The sequence below is a fragment of the Oreochromis niloticus genome, linkage group LG4 (assembly GCF_001858045.2).
Source record: "Oreochromis niloticus isolate F11D_XX linkage group LG4, O_niloticus_UMD_NMBU, whole genome shotgun sequence".
NCBI lineage: Eukaryota > Metazoa > Chordata > Actinopteri > Cichliformes > Cichlidae > Oreochromis > Oreochromis niloticus.
The window spans coordinates 24349441-24369996 of NC_031969.2; the positions used below are offsets into that span (position 1 = coordinate 24349441).

The 20556-nt window shown below is 37.2% G+C and overlaps 8 protein-coding genes across 10 annotated transcripts; 4 read left to right on the forward strand and 4 right to left on the reverse strand.

Moving 5' to 3' along the window:
* Positions 1-6: 6 nt before the first annotated feature.
* On the reverse strand, positions 7-4934 carry LOC100704772 (hemoglobin embryonic subunit alpha). The gene is made up of 3 exons (XM_003442081.3): positions 4815-4934; positions 4519-4726; positions 7-4339 (listed from the first exon to the last, which is right to left on the reverse strand). Exons 1-3 carry the CDS (start codon positions 4910-4912, stop codon positions 4211-4213), a joined length of 435 nt encoding a protein of 144 aa, XP_003442129.1. The 5' UTR covers positions 4913-4934; the 3' UTR covers positions 7-4210.
* Positions 4935-5310: 376 nt separating this feature from the next.
* Positions 5311-6064, forward strand: LOC109194310 (hemoglobin subunit beta-like). Its single transcript, XM_003442080.5, has 3 exons — positions 5311-5438; positions 5571-5793; positions 5875-6064. The coding sequence occupies exons 1-3, from the start codon at positions 5323-5325 to the stop codon at positions 6001-6003; spliced, it is 468 nt and encodes a 155-aa protein (XP_003442128.2). The 5' UTR covers positions 5311-5322; the 3' UTR covers positions 6004-6064.
* Positions 6065-8528: 2464 nt separating this feature from the next.
* On the reverse strand, positions 8529-9353 carry LOC109201907 (hemoglobin embryonic subunit alpha-like). The gene is made up of 3 exons (XM_019357793.2): positions 9234-9353; positions 8939-9146; positions 8529-8740 (listed from the first exon to the last, which is right to left on the reverse strand). The coding sequence occupies exons 1-3, from the start codon at positions 9329-9331 to the stop codon at positions 8612-8614; spliced, it is 435 nt and encodes a 144-aa protein (XP_019213338.1). The 5' UTR covers positions 9332-9353; the 3' UTR covers positions 8529-8611.
* A 376-nt stretch (positions 9354-9729) lies between these two features.
* LOC100704503 (hemoglobin subunit beta) lies at positions 9730-10480 on the forward strand. The gene is made up of 3 exons (XM_019357791.2): positions 9730-9857; positions 9989-10211; positions 10293-10480. Exons 1-3 carry the CDS (start codon positions 9742-9744, stop codon positions 10419-10421), a joined length of 468 nt encoding a protein of 155 aa, XP_019213336.1. The 5' UTR covers positions 9730-9741; the 3' UTR covers positions 10422-10480.
* A 2465-nt stretch (positions 10481-12945) lies between these two features.
* LOC109201905 (hemoglobin embryonic subunit alpha-like) lies at positions 12946-13763 on the reverse strand. Its single transcript, XM_019357789.2, has 3 exons — positions 13652-13763; positions 13356-13563; positions 12946-13157 (listed from the first exon to the last, which is right to left on the reverse strand). Exons 1-3 carry the CDS (start codon positions 13747-13749, stop codon positions 13029-13031), a joined length of 435 nt encoding a protein of 144 aa, XP_019213334.1. The 5' UTR covers positions 13750-13763; the 3' UTR covers positions 12946-13028.
* On the forward strand, positions 13755-15238 carry LOC109201901 (hemoglobin subunit beta-like). 2 transcript variants are annotated; one of them, XM_019357783.2, is made up of 4 exons: positions 13784-13858; positions 14053-14274; positions 14407-14629; positions 14711-15238. In XM_019357783.2, exons 2-4 carry the CDS (start codon positions 14159-14161, stop codon positions 14837-14839), a joined length of 468 nt encoding a protein of 155 aa, XP_019213328.1. In that variant the 5' UTR covers positions 13784-13858; positions 14053-14158; the 3' UTR covers positions 14840-15238. The 2 variants fall into 2 exon arrangements, with proteins under 2 accessions (XP_019213327.1, XP_019213328.1); XM_019357782.2 differs by having other exon boundaries at positions 13755-13858; positions 14407-15238.
* A 1539-nt stretch (positions 15239-16777) lies between these two features.
* On the reverse strand, positions 16778-17634 carry LOC109201903 (hemoglobin embryonic subunit alpha-like). Its single transcript, XM_019357787.2, has 3 exons — positions 17458-17634; positions 17167-17374; positions 16778-16987 (listed from the first exon to the last, which is right to left on the reverse strand). The coding sequence occupies exons 1-3, from the start codon at positions 17553-17555 to the stop codon at positions 16859-16861; spliced, it is 435 nt and encodes a 144-aa protein (XP_019213332.1). The 5' UTR covers positions 17556-17634; the 3' UTR covers positions 16778-16858.
* Positions 17635-17958: 324 nt separating this feature from the next.
* LOC109201900 (hemoglobin subunit beta-like) lies at positions 17959-18789 on the forward strand. 2 transcript variants are annotated; one of them, XM_025906345.1, is made up of 3 exons: positions 17959-18077; positions 18209-18431; positions 18519-18789. In XM_025906345.1, the coding sequence occupies exons 1-3, from the start codon at positions 17962-17964 to the stop codon at positions 18645-18647; spliced, it is 468 nt and encodes a 155-aa protein (XP_025762130.1). In that variant the 5' UTR covers positions 17959-17961; the 3' UTR covers positions 18648-18789. The 2 variants fall into 2 exon arrangements, with proteins under 2 accessions (XP_025762130.1, XP_025762129.1); XM_025906344.1 differs by having other exon boundaries at positions 18209-18789.
* Positions 18790-20556: the final 1767 nt, after the last annotated feature.

Below are 20556 nucleotides of genomic sequence, written 5' to 3' on the forward strand. Positions count from 1 at the left end.
TGAAGGTTTTTCGGATGGTTGATTAGAGGGTATCTGTGTTTGTGATGTGTGCTCGTAAAATTTAACAAGACTTTGTTGAGAGAGCGCTGGTGAAGCCAGTGAGATTTGTCAGGGAACCAGAAAGTAAGTGATTTTGGTCTTAAAAGGGCGTGCCATGTAAGATAGGAATATTAAAATAATATATGTCAGTGTAAACTGGTAATAATTATGCCTGAAATCAAACTCCTTGAACTAAAGTGCATAGGCTATTGATGTCAAAATTTCTATTACTTTTTAAAGATGTTTTACCAATTTTCATATTCACTTTTAAGCAAATTTTTTATAAACTTTCAATTTTTTTAAGTATCTATCTTTTATACATTTGGAGTTTTTAAGCTCACGCCTGCGTTATGTAATCACACAGCTCTGTAGTTAATGTTTTATGATGGTTTTATGAAAAATGCTAGATTGTGTGTCTCTTCTTCTAAATTGTGCATTTTGGAAAATAATAAGTAAATAAATAAATGTGGACCACATGTTTTGTTGTCTTGTAAGTTCCACTCAGTGATGTAAAAACAAGGTAAAAACAGTTTGTATATAGGACCCCACAAGCTCCACTAGAGGGAGTCTTAACACAAACAACTGTGTTTCTGGCTCGGGTCTCTTGTTTTCTTGGATGTTTTTTTTAAATGCAGTTTAATTGTGTTTTTCAGCTCTAAACTTTTGATGAAGTTATGAGTGCTCTGAAAAAATAAGGCAATAAAAAAAAACAAGCTAAAGAAAGACTTTTTGATAGTCTAAAAATATGATAATTTGCATTCAGTACTGGGATGTATTTTTAGTATCTTGGTATTCTTCTTGGAATAGTCCAACATCAAGTGTACATAACATTAATAATATGGCAGTATACTCAACGGTTGATTCTGACTTGGGCAGAAAAAACACGCACAGTAATGTGTACAGTAATGTTAAAAATTCTCTGTGACAGTATAGCCCAATATGGGCTAATGAGCTGCAGATTCTATATTTAAATTTTGGGCCTTTAAAGAGCCCCACAATTCAAGATCTGAATCATCCAAACTTTGATGTTACATTGTGCCCGTGCATATTCAAGGGATTGAGTAAAGGGATCTCAAAGCAGGCTCTTATTTTTGCTTTAAGGTATAACGGCAGAAATTGGCTAAAGCACAGCTACACTGTGATGAAACAGGTTTATGAAAATATGTTTAAGATGCTTACTTAAGCAGAAGAGTTATTAAAATGGGCAACATCTTACGTTGGGTCTATTTCAGTGGCTCTACGGAGCATAGCTAGTCAAATTACTGTCAGTAAGGCTTCTTCAGACCTAGGAGTGAAACATAACTTTTATGCAGCCTTCATCCATATAAGCACAGGCCATGGTTTCTAAGAGCATAAGCATAACTCTATGCAATTCCTTTAGTCCACACCAATGACTGTAGAAAACACCTATGAGATTGATGTTATGAACAATGTTTGAGACGAGTAGCATTTAAGTGTTTCAGTCGATTAAATAAAGATCTTGCTCACTTGTTATTTTCTTCTAAAAATAACTCACTCTCAGAAAGTCCAGTCATGATTCTTTGCTCAGAGTAGTATGTGACAAAACCTAATCTGATCATAATAATAAAAAATTATGATCTTACACCAGAGAGAAACAAAATGAATTATGTGGCTTGATTTGGCTCTTGTTGCAAACATCCAAAAACAAGTAACTGCTTATTTAATTATAATTGATCCAGATGACTGATGTAACATGAAATCAATTATGGCTACAGTAATAAGGATAAATGGGACAACTCAGGAACTAAAATACAGATGGATAACTGTGTTGGCTTTAATTGAGTTTCCAAAAGAGTTAAAACACAGTCTGCAAATATCCCACTGGCTTTAGTAAAAATTCGAATTATTTACTCAGAATCTTAAAAATTACAGCAGTGGGAAAAGGGGCTGTAATAAAATAATAACATGCTATTAAAATATGAAACAAGAAGTACAGTTGTGGAAAGAAAATCACAGAGTAATGGAAGATGCATTTAAGGAAAGACTGATTTTAGATGATGGGATGTCATTACAGTGACCATCATATGCACCATTTCAAATTATTAATAAGATCTGAAGCCTCACATTATCTCTGTTTAATTTCGTTTGGTTGCTAATGATAAAAAGGAGGAGATATGGAGCTCTGCAGTTACCAAGTCACCAGAACGTTGATGACTTTTACGCACTGTGCGCCCCAGTACTCGGCCACCCTGCTCTGTAACTTTACCTGCTCTGCCACAAAGTGATTCCTAAACACTACTTTGCCATATTAACGCTTACAGCTAATCGAGGAATATGTAGAAGGTACGACATTTCACAAACTGTCGTACAACCGATTCTTTCACAAATATTTGTAGAGGCAAACTGAATGGCTAGATGCTTGGTTTTATAAACATATGACAAAGACACTAAAAACACTCGAATTCAATGGGAACCAGCAATTTTTCTCCATTTAGTGGATTATCAGTTATTATGAGTTCTCACCCCAAGTATTTAGCAAAGCCGCTCATATTTCGTATCCTCAATAATGCTGAAAGTGTGATTAAACAAAGCAGAACTAAGCTGAAATCAGTAAAATAAATAATAAGTAAATAATGTTTCTGCATGTGTGATGTGTATGTGAACTGTTTCACACATATTTCCGGTTTATACGATGGGATAGTTTGCAATAAGAGAAGCCCTTTATAAATGCGCCCCTGCTAAGCTATCGGTTTTATCAAAGGTCACACACCTGCATTTATCCACACACAGTCCCCAACGATTTTTAAAGGAGGGGACATGCGTAAAACACGCGCCCTTATATCTCAAACGTATCGGTTCTCCTTAAGCTGCCTCTCGCTGATCTTAGGTGTCAAGCTGTTTCCGGAGAGAGACACATGCGTAAAACACGCGCGATTTTGGCGCTGTTGGTAGGTTACCTATAGTAGACTTTATTAAAAGCTGACTATATGGTTCTTTGTTGCCAGCAGTCTGTTGTTATGTGGCACACTTAGTGTAATATAAACTTAAGGGTTAGACTTGAGAGTTAAGATGTGAGGTGAGGTGGCGTGACATGGTAATGAGTGTTACTATATTCGTGTTAATGACAGAAGTGGCATTTTGACAGGTTGCCCAACCTGCCAGGATAGTCAGGTTTATATGCAACTTGTGGCTGACGTGATAGTCCTTAAAAAAACATACAAACAAACAAAAAAACCACACGTTATGACTACATACTGAGTTAAAAGTTCTCCTAAAGATGTGGATGTACATGTTTTCTTAATCATGCTTCTTATCAAGACCAAACTGCACAACCTGACAGGATACACTCAAATGTGCAAACCACAAAACGCATAGAGTTCGGATGCAAATTTATTTCCAATTCATTTTTTTCCCCCAAACTAGGAGCTGTTTCCTATAAGAGCGGCCTGAAAACTGAAGGCTCCCAATCTGTTTTCAATGCTCTGAACCACAAGTAACCCAACAGTCTGAGAGTGAAATTCTCTATTGTACTGTGTGGTCTTTGAGTTAAGATGGGGCCTGATTATACCTTGTATGTAATGCAAAAGGTTTTAAATTCCATTTTGGATTTAACAGGGAGCCAATGAAGAGAAGCCCGTATGGGTGAAAAATGCTCTCTCTTTCTAGACCCTGCCAGTACTCCCGCTGCAGTGGATCAACTGAAGGCTTTTCAGGTAGTTTTTAAGACATCCTGGTTATAATGAATTAAAGTAGTCCTGCCTAGAAGTAATAAATGCATGAACTACTCTTTCAGTATCACTTTGAGACAGGATGTTTCTAATTTTAGTGATATTCTGCAAATAGAAGAAAGCAGTCCTATATATTTGTTTAATATGCCCATTGAAGGAAATATTCAGGTCAAAACAACTCCAAGACTCCTCAGTGTTACTGGAGGCCAAGGAAATGCCATTCAGAGTAAATATCTGATTACACACCATATTTCTAAGATTACAATAGCAATACAATACCCTCATATACAATGAAAATTGCCTTAAAATTTAAAGTTAAACTTCAATAATATTTGCATTATTAAAAAATGTCAAAACGATATAACTTATTTAATGACACACTAATGACCATGAGACTTTGATTGCATTCAATGTTTTATTAAAAGTCAGAGTCGTAGTAAGTATGAAAGCACATAATGCAGTCCTCTGCTCCTGTGTGCAGTTTATCTGTATTTCTCAGACAGGGCGAGAGCCACAGCAGCCAGGAACTTGTCCATAGCCACATGGACCTCAGGGGTGAAGTCGTCGGGGAACATGGTAGACAGGACCACGAGGAGGTTGTGAGACAGAACCTGTGGAAAGATGATGATCACATTGAAATGAATGGACTTTTTATTTCTTTATTTGTGAGATCATCATTTCAGATCAAATGAAAGCTGAGTTAGATTTTAATTTCTGGTCAGATTAATGTTCACAACATGGACAAAAATTAAATTGAGAAATGCTGTCCTGATTTAATAATGATCTGTACCTTGAAGTTAGCAGGGTCCACTCTCAGAGTGAAGGCGTGCAGCTCACTGAGGCTCAGAAGAGCTCCGGTCAGATCGTCGATTTTGCTGACAGCATCAGTAACTGCAGCCATCACGGCTGCTCCGTGCTTCTTCACCGGGGCAGAGCCGGGGCTCAGGTCCTTCCAGTGGGAGAAGTAAGTCTTGGTCTGAGGGTACACTGTCAGCATCCTGGGTAAAAATGTAAGAGAACAAGCCAGTGAGTATGAGACAGAAATGCAGGAACAGGTTTTTGTAGGCAGTGTGGGGCCATATTTACCTGGAGACAGCATCACAGCCGATTTGTTCCTCCTTGCCAGCCACTTTAGCCCAGAAGGCTTTGACTGTGTTCTTGTCCTTTGCAGAAAGACTGGTCATCTTGCCCGTTGTTGCTGTTCTGGTTGGAGTTGCTGCGTTCAGCTCAAACTGTGGAGGTTTTTATACACGAAACAGGAAATGCACACACCCGACCCACCTCACAGATAAGGTACTGGTGTTTGGACAGGTTCAAAATGATATGAAACACCTCCCATGAGATAAAGACAAAACAAGATGTTCATATAAGTTCTGAAGGCAAGAATTTAAACTCATTTGATGGTAGAAATCAGTTGTAAATGTTTCCAACAAAAAAAGCTTCATAAAAGTCTAAAATCATTTTCATTTAATTCCTTTTAATACTCAGTCAACAAAGAAATGTTGCGAGCCATCCCACTGCCCACCTCCACCCATCTTCATATCTTTGGGTGGAGCAACAGTGCTCCTTTATAAGTTGTACACCCAAGCAAGACATGCACAACAATCAACAAGGCAAGATGGTTGCATGGACAGACTTCGAGCGAGCCACAATCAAGGACATCTTCTCCAAGATCGACTATGAAGTCGTTGGCCCAGCAGCTATTTCCAGGTAAGATCCAGTTCTGTTCTTTTTTTTATGCTTGTATGTATCAAATTTACAAATATAAGAAGCACATTTTGTGCATTAACACATACTTTTGTTTTAGAAGTGTGATTTATTCAAATATACATGTTTCCTCAGGTGTCTGATTGTCTACCCCTGGACTCAGAGGTATTTCGCTGGCTTTGGAAACCTCTACAATGCTGCTGCCATCACATCAAATCCAAAAGTTGCTGCTCACGGAAAAGTCGTCATGCAAGGTCTGGAAAAAGCTGTGAAGAACATGGACAACATCAAGGCCACATTTACAGAGCTGAGCACGCTGCACTCTGAGAAACTGCAGGTGGACCCTGACAATTTCATGGTAGGCAATGCTGAACTGATGGTACTGCATCCCATTAATTGTGTTGATGTTGAGTCTCATGCATTTTTTGTTGTGTTGCAGCTCCTGGGCGACTGCCTGGCCATTGTGGTTGCTTCTCAGTTGGGTAAAGACTTCTCTCCCGAGGTCCATGCAGCTTTCCAGAAGTTCCTGGCAGTGGTGGTGTCCTCCCTGAGGAGGCAGTACTATTAGAGAGCTGCAGAGAACCATCACATGTTCTGTATTTAAACTGTTTAAATGAGCTTTCAATAAATCACCACTAAACAAATTCCGCAAGTTTTTCTTTTCTTTTATCCCCAGTCTTTGTTTATGGTCATGTCAATGTAAAATCAGTATCATGATAGCCTTGTTTGTTATGTGATTGAAGATTAGTATAGCCTTCTAGTTAATATAGCCTGTCAAAGTGGCAATTTCTCATACTAAGAACATTTCTAAAATCAGGATTAAACTAAAAATCCTGCAATAAAAAATCCAGTGGAGTGTACTTACATTTAACGTTTATTTAAACTTCAGTTTCAAAACAGTGAGTAAAGAACGGCTCTTTAAATGACACACATACAAACACAATGGCTTATGTGGATAAAGCCAAAAGCCTCAGTGGGATTTGCAATTAGATGAAGTCATGAAAGAACCATTTTCTAGATCATCAGAGGCCAATTAGTAAAAATTGAGTGCTCTGGCCCATGAATTGGCTCATAAGGAGAACTGACCTTCAGTAGTATTTCAGTAGTTGCAGTAATGCTCCAGTAATTGAATAATTATCCCTGCAAACGCATTGTGTGTGCTGTTGAAACACTTAAGCATTTAATTATTATTTTATATAATCTGAAAATTCCCTTTAAATGTGATGAGAATTTATCAAAGTTTAATTTGCAGTATAATAAAACATGTATTTTCTGTTTCTGGTCATACTTTTTTCCTTAAAATGTAGACTTGATTTCGCCTACTTAAAAGGCTGCTGAGGGAGCTGCACACAACACTAATAAGCTACTTATTTTAGCAGAAGGTTTCTGCTAAAAACATCTGATTAAAAAGTTTTAGTGTATGTAGTGACACTGACCAATGCAAGTAAAAAACTAAGAGCATCGGCTGATCTAAAACAAGGACACTGCAACATGTGTCTGTCTACCATAGACAGGATGGGAAAGCTGGACCAACATGTGAAGTTGTGACAGTTTGTGATAAGAGGGATGTTATCAGATAAATAAGCCTGTGTTTGATATTGTTATTCAATGAAAGTTATTGACTCAGATACACACAAGATAGTGTTGGTGATGCACTCGTATAGGGTACAGTGAGACAAGTTTCCCTTTGCTGATTAGGTAATTAAATTTGGTAAAACAAATAATAACATAAATTGAACAAACTGTCTGTCATGAAGTCCATTATGCATCAACCAAGATTACAATTCAAAATAGAACAGAATAGAACAAAATAGAATAGAAAGGCCCTTTATTGTCATTGTACATGTACAACAAAATTGCGGAAAAGTTTTGCATTGAAAGACAAATTCATTTAAAATTTATAGTTTAACTTCAATAATATTTGCGTCATAAAAAAATGTCAAAAAGATATAAAAGATAATATATACATATAAAATGTAATATATAATTGAAATGAATGGACATATAAAATATATGGAGGGTTGTGTGAAATTTAAATTGCCTAGATCATCCAAGACTGTGCCTATTGGGGGACAGAGGCAAGGTGCCAAAGTTAGACAAAGCAGGCTTTAGAGTGCTAAACACTGGGATTGCGATGTGTGTTTGTCTTATTTTAACACTTTGGAAAGACCCTCGGACTCCAACCCTAAAAAAGTGGAAGGAGAAAATGACTGAAAATGCCGCATTCGAGAAAATGCTGGGAAGACTGAGAAGCAAGACAGAGACTCTAACAGAACAATGGGACAGGTTTTTTGTTTTTATGGGTCTACAACATGATGACAATGTGAGATACAGTCTGAATTAAGAATTAACTGTGTGTGCAACAGTTTATTTATTTATTTATTTATTTTTTCTTCTTCGGTGAGTGTGGTTTTTGTTGTTTTAGGTTGTTATGTTATGTTTTTGTTTTTTTTCAAATGTTCAAAATAAAAAAAAAAACTTTTTTTTTTACTTATCTACCAATAACACAATTAAAAAATATTGGATTGAAAACTAAATTCATTTAAAATTTAATATTCAACCTAAATGAAATGTACATTATAAAAAATGTCAAAATATACAACATTTTTAATATTCTGTAAACAATAAAATATACTAAATATTGTTTTACTCTATTTTATATGTTCTAATCCTATTAATGGATTTTGGTTTTATAACACAAAATCAGCCTTCATATATTGTGACTGACTTTAAATGCCAGCAGGCAAAATTTCATATATTGTTTTTGTTTATTTTCTACATACAGATGTATTTCATTCATTTAATCTCATATTTCTAAAGTCTAAATTTGATGTAAAGTAAAATGTATCAAATAAATTCAGTGGAGTAAAAGTTACATTATTCTACATTTAAAACAGTGGAGTCAAAGTAGAAAGCAGCATGAAAATAAATACCATATACTAAGTAAAGACAAAGGCTTCTGCAGTTCTGAAACTGACCCTTCAGCATCAGCTGAATGCTTTAACTTTGATGTTTCTTTACCTTAAACCCTCTTTCCTCCTATGTGCTCACAGTAAAAGACTATCTTCACCACACTAATGACCATGAGACTTTGATTGCATTCAATGTTTTATTGAAAGTCAGAGTCGTAGTAAGTATGAAAGCACATAATGCAGTCCTCTGCTCCTGTGTGCAGTTTATCTGTATTTCTCAGACAGGGCGAGAGCCACAGCAGCCAGGAACTTGTCCATAGCCACATGGACCTCAGGGGTGAAGTCGTCGGGGAACATGGTAGACAGGACCACGAGGAGGTTGTGAGACAGAACCTGTGGAAAGATGATGATCACATTGAAATGAATGGACTTTTTATTTCTTTATTTGTGAGATCATCATTTCAGATCAACCAGCTACCCAAGGATCAAATGAAAGCCGAGTTAGATTTTAATTTCTGGTCAGATTAATGTTCACAACATGGTCAAAAATTAAATTGAGAAATGCTGTTGTGATTTAATAATGATCAGTACCTTGAAGTTAGCAGGGTCCACTCTCAGAGTGAAGGCGTGCAGCTCACTGAGGCTCAGAAGAGCTCCGGTCAGATCGTCGATTTTGCTGACAGCATCAGTAACTGCAGCCATCACGGCTGCTCCGTGCTTCTTCACCGGGGCAGAGCCGGGGCTCAGGTCCTTCCAGTGGGAGAAGTAAGTCTTGGTCTGAGGGTACACTGTCAGCATCCTGGGTAAAATGTAAGAGAACAAGCCAGTGAGTATGAGACAGAAATGCAGGAACAGGTTTTTGTAGGCAGTGTGGGGCCATATTTACCTGGAGACAGCATCACAGCCGATTTGTTCCTCCTTGCCAGCCACTTTAGCCCAGAAGGCTTTGACTGTGTTCTTGTCCTTTGCAGAAAGACTGGTCATCTTGCCCGTTGTTGCTGTTCTGGTTGGAGTTGCTGCGTTCAGCTCAAACTGTGGAGGTTTTTATACACGAAACAGGAAATGCACACACCCGACCCACCTCACAGATAAGGTACTGGTGTTTGGACAGGTTCAAAATGATATGAAACACCTCCCATGAGATAAAGACAAAACAAGATGTTCATATAAGTTCTGAAGGCAAGAATTTAAACTCATTTGATGGTAGAAATCAGTTGTAAATGTTTCCAACAAAAAAAGCTTCATAAAAGTCTAAAATCATTTTCATTTAATTCCTTTTAATACTCAGTCAACAAAGAAATGTTGCGAGCCATCCCACTGCCCACCTCCACCCATCTTCATATCTTTGGGTGGAGCAACAGTGCTCCTTTATAAGTTGTACACCCAAGCAAGACATGCACAACAATCAACAAGGCAAGATGGTTGCATGGACAGACTTCGAGCGAGCCACAATCAAGGACATCTTCTCCAAGATCGACTATGAAGTCGTTGGCCCAGCAGCTATTTCCAGGTAAGATCCAGTTCTGTTCTTTTTTTATGCTTGTATGTATCAAATTTACAAATATAAGAAGCACATTTTGTGCATTAACACATACTTTTGTTTTAGAAGTGTGATTTATTCAAATATACATGTTTCCTCAGGTGTCTGATTGTCTACCCCTGGACTCAGAGGTATTTCGCTGGCTTTGGAAACCTCTACAATGCTGCTGCCATCACATCAAATCCAAAAGTTGCTGCTCACGGAAAAGTCGTCATGCAAGGTCTGGAAAAAGCTGTGAAGAACATGGACAACATCAAGGCCACATTTACAGAGCTGAGCACGCTGCACTCTGAGAAACTGCAGGTGGACCCTGACAATTTCATGGTAGGCAATGCTGAACTGATGGTACTGCATCCCATTAATTGTGTTGATGTTGAGTCTCATGCATTTTTTGTTGTGTTGCAGCTCCTGGGCGACTGCCTGGCCATTGTGGTTGCTTCTCAGTTGGGTAAAGACTTCTCTCCCGAGGTCCATGCAGCTTTCCAGAAGTTCCTGGCAGTGGTGGTGTCCTCCCTGAGGAGGCAGTACTATTAGAGAGCTGCAGAGAACCATCACATGTTCTGTATTTAAACTGTTTAAATGAGCTTTCAATAAATCACCACTAAACAAATTCCGCAAGTTTTTCTTTTCTTTTATCCCCAGTCTTTGTTTATGGTCATGTCAATGTAAAATCAGTATCATGATAGCCTTGTTTGTTATGTGATTGAAGATTAGTATAGCCTTCTAGTTAATATAGCCTGTCAAAGTGGCAATTTCTCATACTAAGAACATTTCTAAAATCAGGATTAAACTAAAAATCCTGCAATAAAAAATCCAGTGGAGTGTACTTACATTTAACGTTTATTTAAACTTCAGTTTCAAAACAGTGAGTAAAGAACGGCTCTTTAAATGACACACATACAAACACAATGGCTTATGTGGATAAAGCCAAAAGCCTCAGTGGGATTTGCAATTAGATGAAGTCATGAAAGAACCATTTTCTAGATCATCAGAGGCCAATTAGTAAAAATTGAGTGCTCTGGCCCATGAATTGGCTCATAAGGAGAACTGACCTTCAGTAGTATTTCAGTAGTTGCAGTAATGCTCCAGTAATTGAATAATTATCCCTGCAAACGCATTGTGTGTGCTGTTGAAACACTTAAGCATTTAATTATTATTTTATATAATCTGAAAATTCCCTTTAAATGTGATGAGAATTTATCAAAGTTTAATTTGCAGTATAATAAAACATGTATTTTCTGTTTCTGGTCATACTTTTTTCCTTAAAATGTAGACTTGATTTCGCCTACTTAAAAGGCTGCTGAGGGAGCTGCACACAACACTAATAAGCTACTTATTTTAGCAGAAGGTTTCTGCTAAAAACATCTGATTAAAAAGTTTTAGTGTATGTAGTGACACTGACCAATGCAAGTAAAAAACTAAGAGCATCGGCTGATCTAAAACAAGGACACTGCAACATGTGTCTGTCTACCATAGACAGGATGGGAAAGCTGGACCAACATGTGAAGTTGTGACAGTTTGTGATAAGAGGGATGTTATCAGATAAATAAGCCTGTGTTTGATATTGTTATTCAATGAAAGTTATTGACTCAGATACACACAAGATAGTGTTGGTGATGCACTCGTATAGGGTACAGTGAGACAAGTTTCCCTTTGCTGATTAGGTAATTAAATTTGGTAAAACAAATAATAACATAAATTGAACAAACTGTCTGTCATGAAGTCCATTATGCATCAACCAAGATTACAATTCAAAATAGAACAGAATAGAACAAAATAGAATAGAAAGGCCCTTTATTGTCATTGTACATGTACAACAAAATTGCGGAAAGTTTTGCATTGAAAGACAAATTCATTTAAAATTTATAGTTTAACTTCAATAATATTTGCGTCATAAAAAATGTCAAAAGATATAAAAGATAATATATACATATAAAATGTAATATATAATTGAAATGAATGGACATATAAAATATATGGAGGGTTGTGTGAAATTTAAATTGCCTAGATCATCCAAGACTGTGCCTATTGGGGGACAGAGGCAAGGTGCCAAAGTTAGACAAAGCAGGCTTTAGAGTGCTAAACACTGGGATTGCGATGTGTGTTTGTCTTATTTTAACACTTTGGAAAGACCCTCGGACTCCAACCCTAAAAAAGTGGAAGGAGAAAATGACTGAAAATGCCGCATTCGAGAAAATGCTGGGAAGACTGAGAAGCAAGACAGAGACTCTAACAGAACAATGGGACAGGTTTTTTGTTTTTATGGGTCTACAACATGATGACAATGTGAGATACAGTCTGAATTAAGAATTAACTGTGTGTGCAACAGTTTATTTATTTATTTATTTATTTTTTCTTCTTCGGTGAGTGTGGTTTTTGTTGTTTTAGGTTGTTATGTTATGTTTTTGTTTTTTTTCAAATGTTCAAAATAAAAAAAAAAAACTTTTTTTTTTACTTATCTACCAATAACACAATTAAAAAATATTGGATTGAAAACTAAATTCATTTAAAATTTAATATTTAACCTAAATGAAATGTACATTATAAAAAAATGTCAAAATATACAACATTTTTAATATTCTGTAAACAATAAAATATACTAAATATTGTTTTACTCTATTTTATATGTTCTAATCCTATTAATGGATTTTGGTTTTATAACACAAAATCAGCCTTCATATATTGTGACTGACTTTAAATGCCAGCAGGCAAAATTTCATATATTGTTTTTGTTTATTTTCTACATACAGATGTATTTCATTCATTTAATCTCATATTTCTAAAGTCTAAATTTGATGTAAAGTAAAATGTATCAAATAAATTCAGTGGAGTAAAAGTTACATTATTCTACATTTAAAACAGTGGAGTCAAAGTAGAAAGCAGCATGAAAATAAATACCATATACTAAGTAAAGACAAAGGCTTCTGCAGTTCTGAAACTGACCCTTCAGCATCAGCTGAATGCTTTAACTTTGATGTTTCTTTACCTTAAACCCTCTTTCCTCCTATGTGCTCACAGTAAAAGACTATCTTCACCACACTAATGACCATGAGACTTTGATTGCATTCAATGTTTTATTGAAAGTCAGAGTCGTAGTAAGTATGAAAGCACATAATGCAGTCCTCTGCTCCTGTGTGCAGTTTATCTGTATTTCTCAGACAGGGCGAGAGCCACAGCAGCCAGGAACTTGTCCATAGCCACATGGACCTCAGGGGTGAAGTCGTCGGGGAACATGGTAGACAGGACCACGAGGAGGTTGTGAGACAGAACCTGTGGAAAGATGATGATCACATTGAAATGAATGGACTTTTTATTTCTTTATTTGTGAGATCATCATTTCAGATCAACCAGCTACCCAAGGATCAAATGAAAGCCGAGTTAGATTTTAATTTCTGGTCAGATTAATGTTCACAACATGGTCAAAAATTAAATTGAGAAATGCTGTTGTGATTTAATAATGATCAGTACCTTGAAGTTAGCAGGGTCCACTCTCAGAGTGAAGGCGTGCAGCTCACTGAGGCTCAGAAGAGCTCCGGTCAGATCGTCGATTTTGCTGACAGCATCAGTAACTGCAGCCATCACGGCTGCTCCGTGCTTCTTCACCGGGGCAGAGCCGGGGCTCAGGTCCTTCCAGTGGGAGAAGTAAGTCTTGGTCTGAGGGTACACTGTCAGCATCCTGGGTAAAAATGTAAGAGAACAAGCCAGTGAGTATGAGACAGAAATGCAGGAACAGGTTTTTGTAGGCAGTGTGGGGCCATATTTACCTGGAGACAGCATCACAGCCGATTTGTTCCTCCTTGCCAGCCACTTTAGCCCAGAAGGCTTTGACTGTGTTCTTGTCCTTTGCAGAAAGACTGGTCATCTTGCCCGTTGTTGCTGTTCTGGTTGGAGTTGCTGTGTTCAGCTCAAACTGTGGAGGTTTTTATACACGAAACAGGAAATGCACACACCCGACCCACCTCACAGATAAGGTACTGGTGTTTGGACAGGTTCAAAATGATATGAAACACCTCCCATGAGATAAAGACAAAACAAGATGTTCATATAAGTTCTGAAGGCAAGAATTTAAACTCATTTGATGGTAGAAATCAGTTGTAAATGTTTCCAACAAAAAAGGGTCATACAAGTCTAAAATCATTTTCATTTAATTCCTTTTAATACTCAGTCAACAAAGAAATGTTGCGAGCCATCCCACTGCCCACCTCCACCCATCTTCATATCTTTGGGTGGAGCAACAGTGCTCCTTTATAAGTTGTACACCCAAGCAAGACATGTACAACAATCAACAAGGCAAGATGGTTGCATGGACAGACTTCGAGCGCGTCACGATTAAGGACATCTTCTCCAAGATTGACTATGAAGTCGTTGGCCCAGCAGCTATTTCCAGGTAAGATCCAGTTCTGTTCTGTTTTTTATGCTTGTATGTATCAAATTTACAAATATAAGAAGCACATTTTGTGCATTAACACATACTTTTGTTTTAGAAGTGTGATTTATTCAAATATACATGTTTCCTCAGGTGTCTGATTGTGTACCCCTGGACTCAGAGGTATTTCGCTGGCTTTGGAAACCTCTACAATGCTGCTGCCATCACATCAAATCCAAAAGTTGCTGCTCACGGAAAAGTCGTCATGCAAGGTCTGGAAAAAGCTGTGAAGAACATGGACAACATCAAGGCCACATTTACAGAGCTGAGCACGCTGCACTCTGAGAAACTGCAGGTGGACCCTGACAATTTCATGGTAGGCAATGCTGAACTGATGGTACTGCATCCCATTAATTGTGTTGATGTTGAGTCTCATGCATTTTTTGTTGTGTTGCAGCTTCTGGGCGACTGCCTGGCCATTGTGGTTGCTTCTCAGTTGGGTGAAGACTTCACTCCCGAGGTCCATGCAGCTTTCCAGAAGTTCCTGGCAGTGGTGGTGTCCTCCCTGAGGAGGCAGTACTATTAGAGAGCTGCAGAGAACCATCACATGTTCTGTTTTTAAACTGTGTAAATGAGCTTTCAATAAATCACCACTAAACAAATTCCGCAAGTTTTTCTTTTCTTTTATCCCCAGTCTTTGTTTATGGTCATGTCAATGTGAAATTAGTATCATGAAAGCCTTGTTTGTTATGTGATTAGAGAAGTAATGTTTATCCTTTAAAAATGGCAATACCATATACTGAGAACACATCCGATATCATGATTAAACTAAAACTGACGCATCTTTTAAGAAAGTTTAAATGATCATAAACTGACTGTTCGAGCACATGAATTAGCCCATCAAGAGAGAGAACACAGCCTCTAAACTCCACCAGTATCCCAGTTGTAGCAGTAATGCCCCAATAAATTAATAATAACTATCCCCCTTACTTAATCATGTTGTTACTATGCAGTGTTGTTCTAAGTCCTCTTTTAATTTTCCCTTTGTTTATTTTGTATAATCTGAAAATTCCCTTCAAGTGTGATGGGAATTTATCAAAGTTTAATTTGCAGTAAAATAAAACATGTATTTACATTTCTGGTCCTAATTTTTTCTTTAATATGTAGAGTTGATTTAACCTACTTAAAAGGCTGCAGAGGGAGCTGCACACAACACTAATAAACTACTTATTTTAGCAGAAAGTTTTAGCTAAAAAGGTCTGATTGACATGTTTCAGTGTATCTAGTAACACTGAACAATGTAAGTAAAAAAGTAAGTGCATCAGCTGATCTAAGATAAAGAGAGTGCACTGCTACATGTCTGTCTACCATAGACAGGATGGGAAAGCTGGACCAACAGGTGAAGTTGTGAAAGCTTGTGATAAGAGGGATGTTATCAGATAAATAAGCCTGTGTTTGATATTGTTTTTTTTAATGAAAGCTATGGCTCAGATACACACAAGGTGGTGTTGGTGATGCACTCGTATAGGCTACAGTGAGATCTGTTTCCCTTTGGTGATTATTTTTCAATGCAGAGTTAATATTGTGAAGGGGCTTAAATGTAACCTCATATTTACCTAGTATTAAAGAAGTCAAAGTTAAAGAGTTAGAAAGGAAAGAAACAGGAAACAATCGTGAAGTTAAAATCAAGTGAAACAAAGTTCAAAATAAAAAGCTCCCAACAGAAAGCAGACAGTCTGTCCACTAACCCCCTGATGCAGCATGTTTACCTCTTTGTAGTTTTGGATCCAATATTGGTGCAGTCAGTGCCTTAAGGATGTAAGAATTAAATTTGGGGATTAAATAATGCCAGAAATTGAACACATTTGTCTGTTATGTAGTAGTTTACCTTTGTAAGAATAACACAGTGCAAAAAAGAATAAAATAGAAAGAAATAACCCTTTATTTTCATTGTACATGTAGAATGACTATTCACTTAAAATTTAAAGTTTAACTTCAATAACATTATCAAAAATGTCAAAAAGATATAAATTGTTTAATATTCTGTAAACACAAAAATATAATAAATATCGTTTTACTCTATTTTATATGTTCTAATCCTATTAATGGATTTTGGTTGTATCACACACAATCAGCCTTCATATATTGTGACTGACTTTAAATGCCACGAGGCACAATCTTATATATTGTTTTTGTTTATTTTCTACATAGAGATGTATTTCATTCATTTAATCGTCATATTTCTAAAGTCTAAATTTGATGTAAAGTAAAATGTATCAGATAAATTCAGTGGAGTAAAAGTTACATTATTCTACATTTAAAACAGTGGAGTCAAAGTAGAAAGCAGCATGAAAATAAATACCACATACTAAGTAAAGACAAAGGCTTCTGCAGTTCTGAAACTGACCCTTCAGCATCAGCTGAATGCTTTAACTTTGATGTTTCTTTACCTTAAACCCTCTTTCCTCCTATGTGCTCACAGTAAGAGACTATCTTCACCACACTAATGACCATGAGACTTTGATTGCATTCAATGTTTTATTGAAAGTCAGAGTTGTAGTAAGTATGAAAGCACATAATGCAGTCCTCTGCTCCTGTGTGCAGTTTATCTGTATTTCTCAGACAGGGCGAGAGCCACAGCAGCCAGGAACTTGTCCATAGCCACATGGACCTCAGGGGTGAAGTCGTCGGGGAACATGGTAGACAGGACCACGAGGAGGTTGTGAGACAGAACCTGTGGAAAGATGATGATCACATTGAAATGAATGGACTTTTTATTTCTTTATTTGTGAGATCATCATTTCAGATCAAATGAAAGCTGAGTTAGATTTTAATTTCTGGTCAGATTAATGTTCACAACATGGACAAAAATTCAATTGAGAAATGCTGTCGTGATTTAATAATGATCTGTACCTTGAAGTTAGCAGGGTCCACTCTCAGAGTGAAGGCGTGCAGCTCACTGAGGCTCAGAAGAGCTCCGGTCAGATCGTCGATTTTGCTGACAGCATCAGTAACTGCAGCCATCACGGCTGCTCCGTGCTTCTTCACCGGGGCAGAGCCGGGGCTCAGGTCCTTCCAGTGGGAGAAGTAAGTCTTGGTCTGAGGGTACACTGTCAGCATCCTGGGTAAAAATGTAAGAGAACAAGCCAGTGAGTATGAGACAGAAATGCAGGAACAGGTTTTTGTAGGCAGGAGACAGGAGACCTGGAGACAGCATCACAGCCGATTTGTTCCTCCTTGCCAGCCACTTTAGCCCAGAAGGCTTTGACTGTGTTCTTGTCCTTTGCAGAAAGACTGGTCATCTTGCCTGTTGCTGTTCTGGTTGGAGTTGCTGTGTTCAGCTCAAACTGTGGAGGTTTTTATACACGAAACAGGAAATGCACACACCCGACCCGCCTCACAGATAAGGTACTGGTGTTTGGACAGGTTCAAAATGATATGAAACACCTCCCATGAGATAAAGACAAAACAAGATGTTCATATAAGTTCTGAAGCTAAGAATTTAAACTCATTTGATGGTAGAAATCAGTTGTAAATGTTTCCAACAAAAAAGCTTCATAAAAGTCTAAAATCATTTTCATTTAATTCCTTTTAATACTCAGTCAACAAAGAAATGTTGCGAGCCATCCCACTGCCCACCTCCAGCCATCTTCATATCTTTGGGTGGAGCAACAGTGCTCCTTTATAAGTCATACACCCAAGCAAGACATGCACAACAATCAACAAGGCAAGATGGTTGCATGGACAGACTTCGAGCGAGCCACAATCAAGGACATCTTCTCCAAGATCGACTATGAAGTCGTTGGCCCAGCAGCTATTTCCAGGTAAGATCCAGTTCTGTTCTTTTTTTATGCTTGTATGTATCAAATTTACAAATATAAGAAGCACATTTTGTGCATTAACACATACTTTTGTTTTAGAAGTGTGATTTATTCAAATATACATGTTTCCTCAGGTGTCTGATTGTGTACCCCTGGACTCAGAGGTATTTCGCTGGCTTTGGAAACCTCTACAATGCTGCTGCCATCACATCAAATCCAAAAGTTGCTGCTCACGGAAAAGTCGTCATGCAAGGTCTGGAAAAAGCTGTGAAGAACATGGACAACATCAAGGCCACATTTACAGAGCTGAGCACGCTGCACTCTGAGAAACTGCAGGTGGACCCTGACAATTTCATGGTAGGCAATGCTGAACTGATGGTACTGGGCCCAAGTAATGTGTGTGTGTGTGTCGATGATGTGTTTCATAATTGTGTTGTGTTGCAGCTTCTGGGCGACTGCCTGGCCATTGTGGTTGCTTCTCAGTTGGGTAAAGACTTCTCTCCCGAGGTCCATGCAGCTTTCCAGAAGTTCCTGGCAGTGGTGGTGTCCTCCCTGAGGAGGCAGTACTATTAGAGAGCTGCAGAGAACCATCACATGTTCTGTATTTAAACTGTTTAAATGAGCTTTCAATAAATCACCACTAAACAAATTCCGCAAGTTTTTCTTTTCTTTTATCCCCAGTCTTTGTTTATGGTCATGTCAATGTGAAATTAGTATCATGATAGCCTTGTTTGTTATGTTATTGAAGATTAGTATAGCCTTCTAGTTAATATAGCCTGTCAAAGTGGCAATTTCTCATACTAAGAACATTTCTAAAATCAGGATTAAACTAAAAATCCTGCAATAAAAAATCCAGTGGAGTGTACTTACATTTAATGTTTATTTAAACTTCAGTTTCAAAACAGTGAGTAAAGAACGGCTCTTTAAATGACACACATACAAACACAATGGCTTATGTGGATAAAGCCAAAAGCCTCAATGGGATTTGCAATTAGATGAAGTCATGAAAGAAACATTTTCTAGATCATCAGAGGCCAATTAGTAAAAATTGAGTGCTCTGGCCCATGAATTGGCTCATAAGGAGAACTGACCTTCAGTAGTATTTCAGTAGTTGCAGTAATGCTCCAGTAATTGAATAATTATCCCTGCAAACGCATTGTGTGTGCTTTTGAAACACTTAAGCATTTAATTATTATTTTATATAATCTGAAAATTGCCTTTAAATGTGATGAGAATTTATCAAAGTTTAATTTGCAGTATAATAAAACATGTATTTTCTGTTTCTGGTCATACTTTTTTCCTTAAAATGTAGAGTTGATTTCGCCTACTTAAAAGGCTGCAGAGGGAGCCGCACACAACACTAATAAGCTACTTATTTTAGCAGAAGGTTTCTGCTAAAAACGTCTGATTAAAAAGTTTTAGTGTATGTAGTAACACTGACCAACGCAAGTAAAAACCTAAGAGCATCGGCCGATCTAAAACAAGGACACTGCAACATGTGTCTGTCTACCATAGACAGGATGGGAAAGCTGGACCAACATGTGAAGTTGTGACAGTTTGTGATAAGAGGGATGTTATCAGATAAATAAGCCTGTGTTTGATATTGTTATTCAATGAAAGTTATTGACTCAGATACACACAAGATAGTGTTGGTGATGCACTCGTATAGGGTACAGTGAGACAAGTTTCCCTTTGCTGATTTGGTAAAACAAATAATAACATAAATTGAACAAACTGTCTGTCATGAAGTCCATTATGCATCAACCAAGATTACAATTCAAAATAGAACAGAATAGAACAAAATAGAATAGAAAGGCCCTTTATTGTCATTGTACATGTACAACAAAATTGCGGAAAAGTTTTGCATTGAAAGACAAATTCATTTAAAATTTATAGTTTAACTTCAATAATATTTGCGTCATAAAAAAATGTCAAAAAGATATAAAAGATAATATATACATATAAAATGTAATATATAATTGAAATGAATGGACATATAAAATATATGGAGGGTTGTGTGAAATTTAAATTGCCTAGATCATCCAAGACTGTGCCTATTGGGGACAGAGGCAAGGTGCCAAAGTTAGACAAAGCAGGCTTTAGAGTGCTAAACACTGGATTGCGATGTGTGTTTGTCTTATTTTAACACTTTGGAAAGACCCTCGGACTCCAACCCTAAAAAGTGGAAGGAGAAAATGACTGAAAATGCCGCATTCGAGAAAATGCTGGGAAGACTGAGAAGCAAGACAGAGACTCTAACAGAACAATGGGACAGGTTTTTTGTTTTTATGGGTCTACAACATGATGACAATGTGAGATACAGTCTGAATTAAGAATTAACTGTGTGTGCAACAGTTTATTTATTTATTTATTTATTTTTCTTCTTCGGTGAGTGTGGTTTTTGTTGTTTTAGGTTGTTATGTTATGTTTTGTTTTTTTTCAAATGTTCAAAATAAAAAAAAAAACTTTTTTTTTACTTATC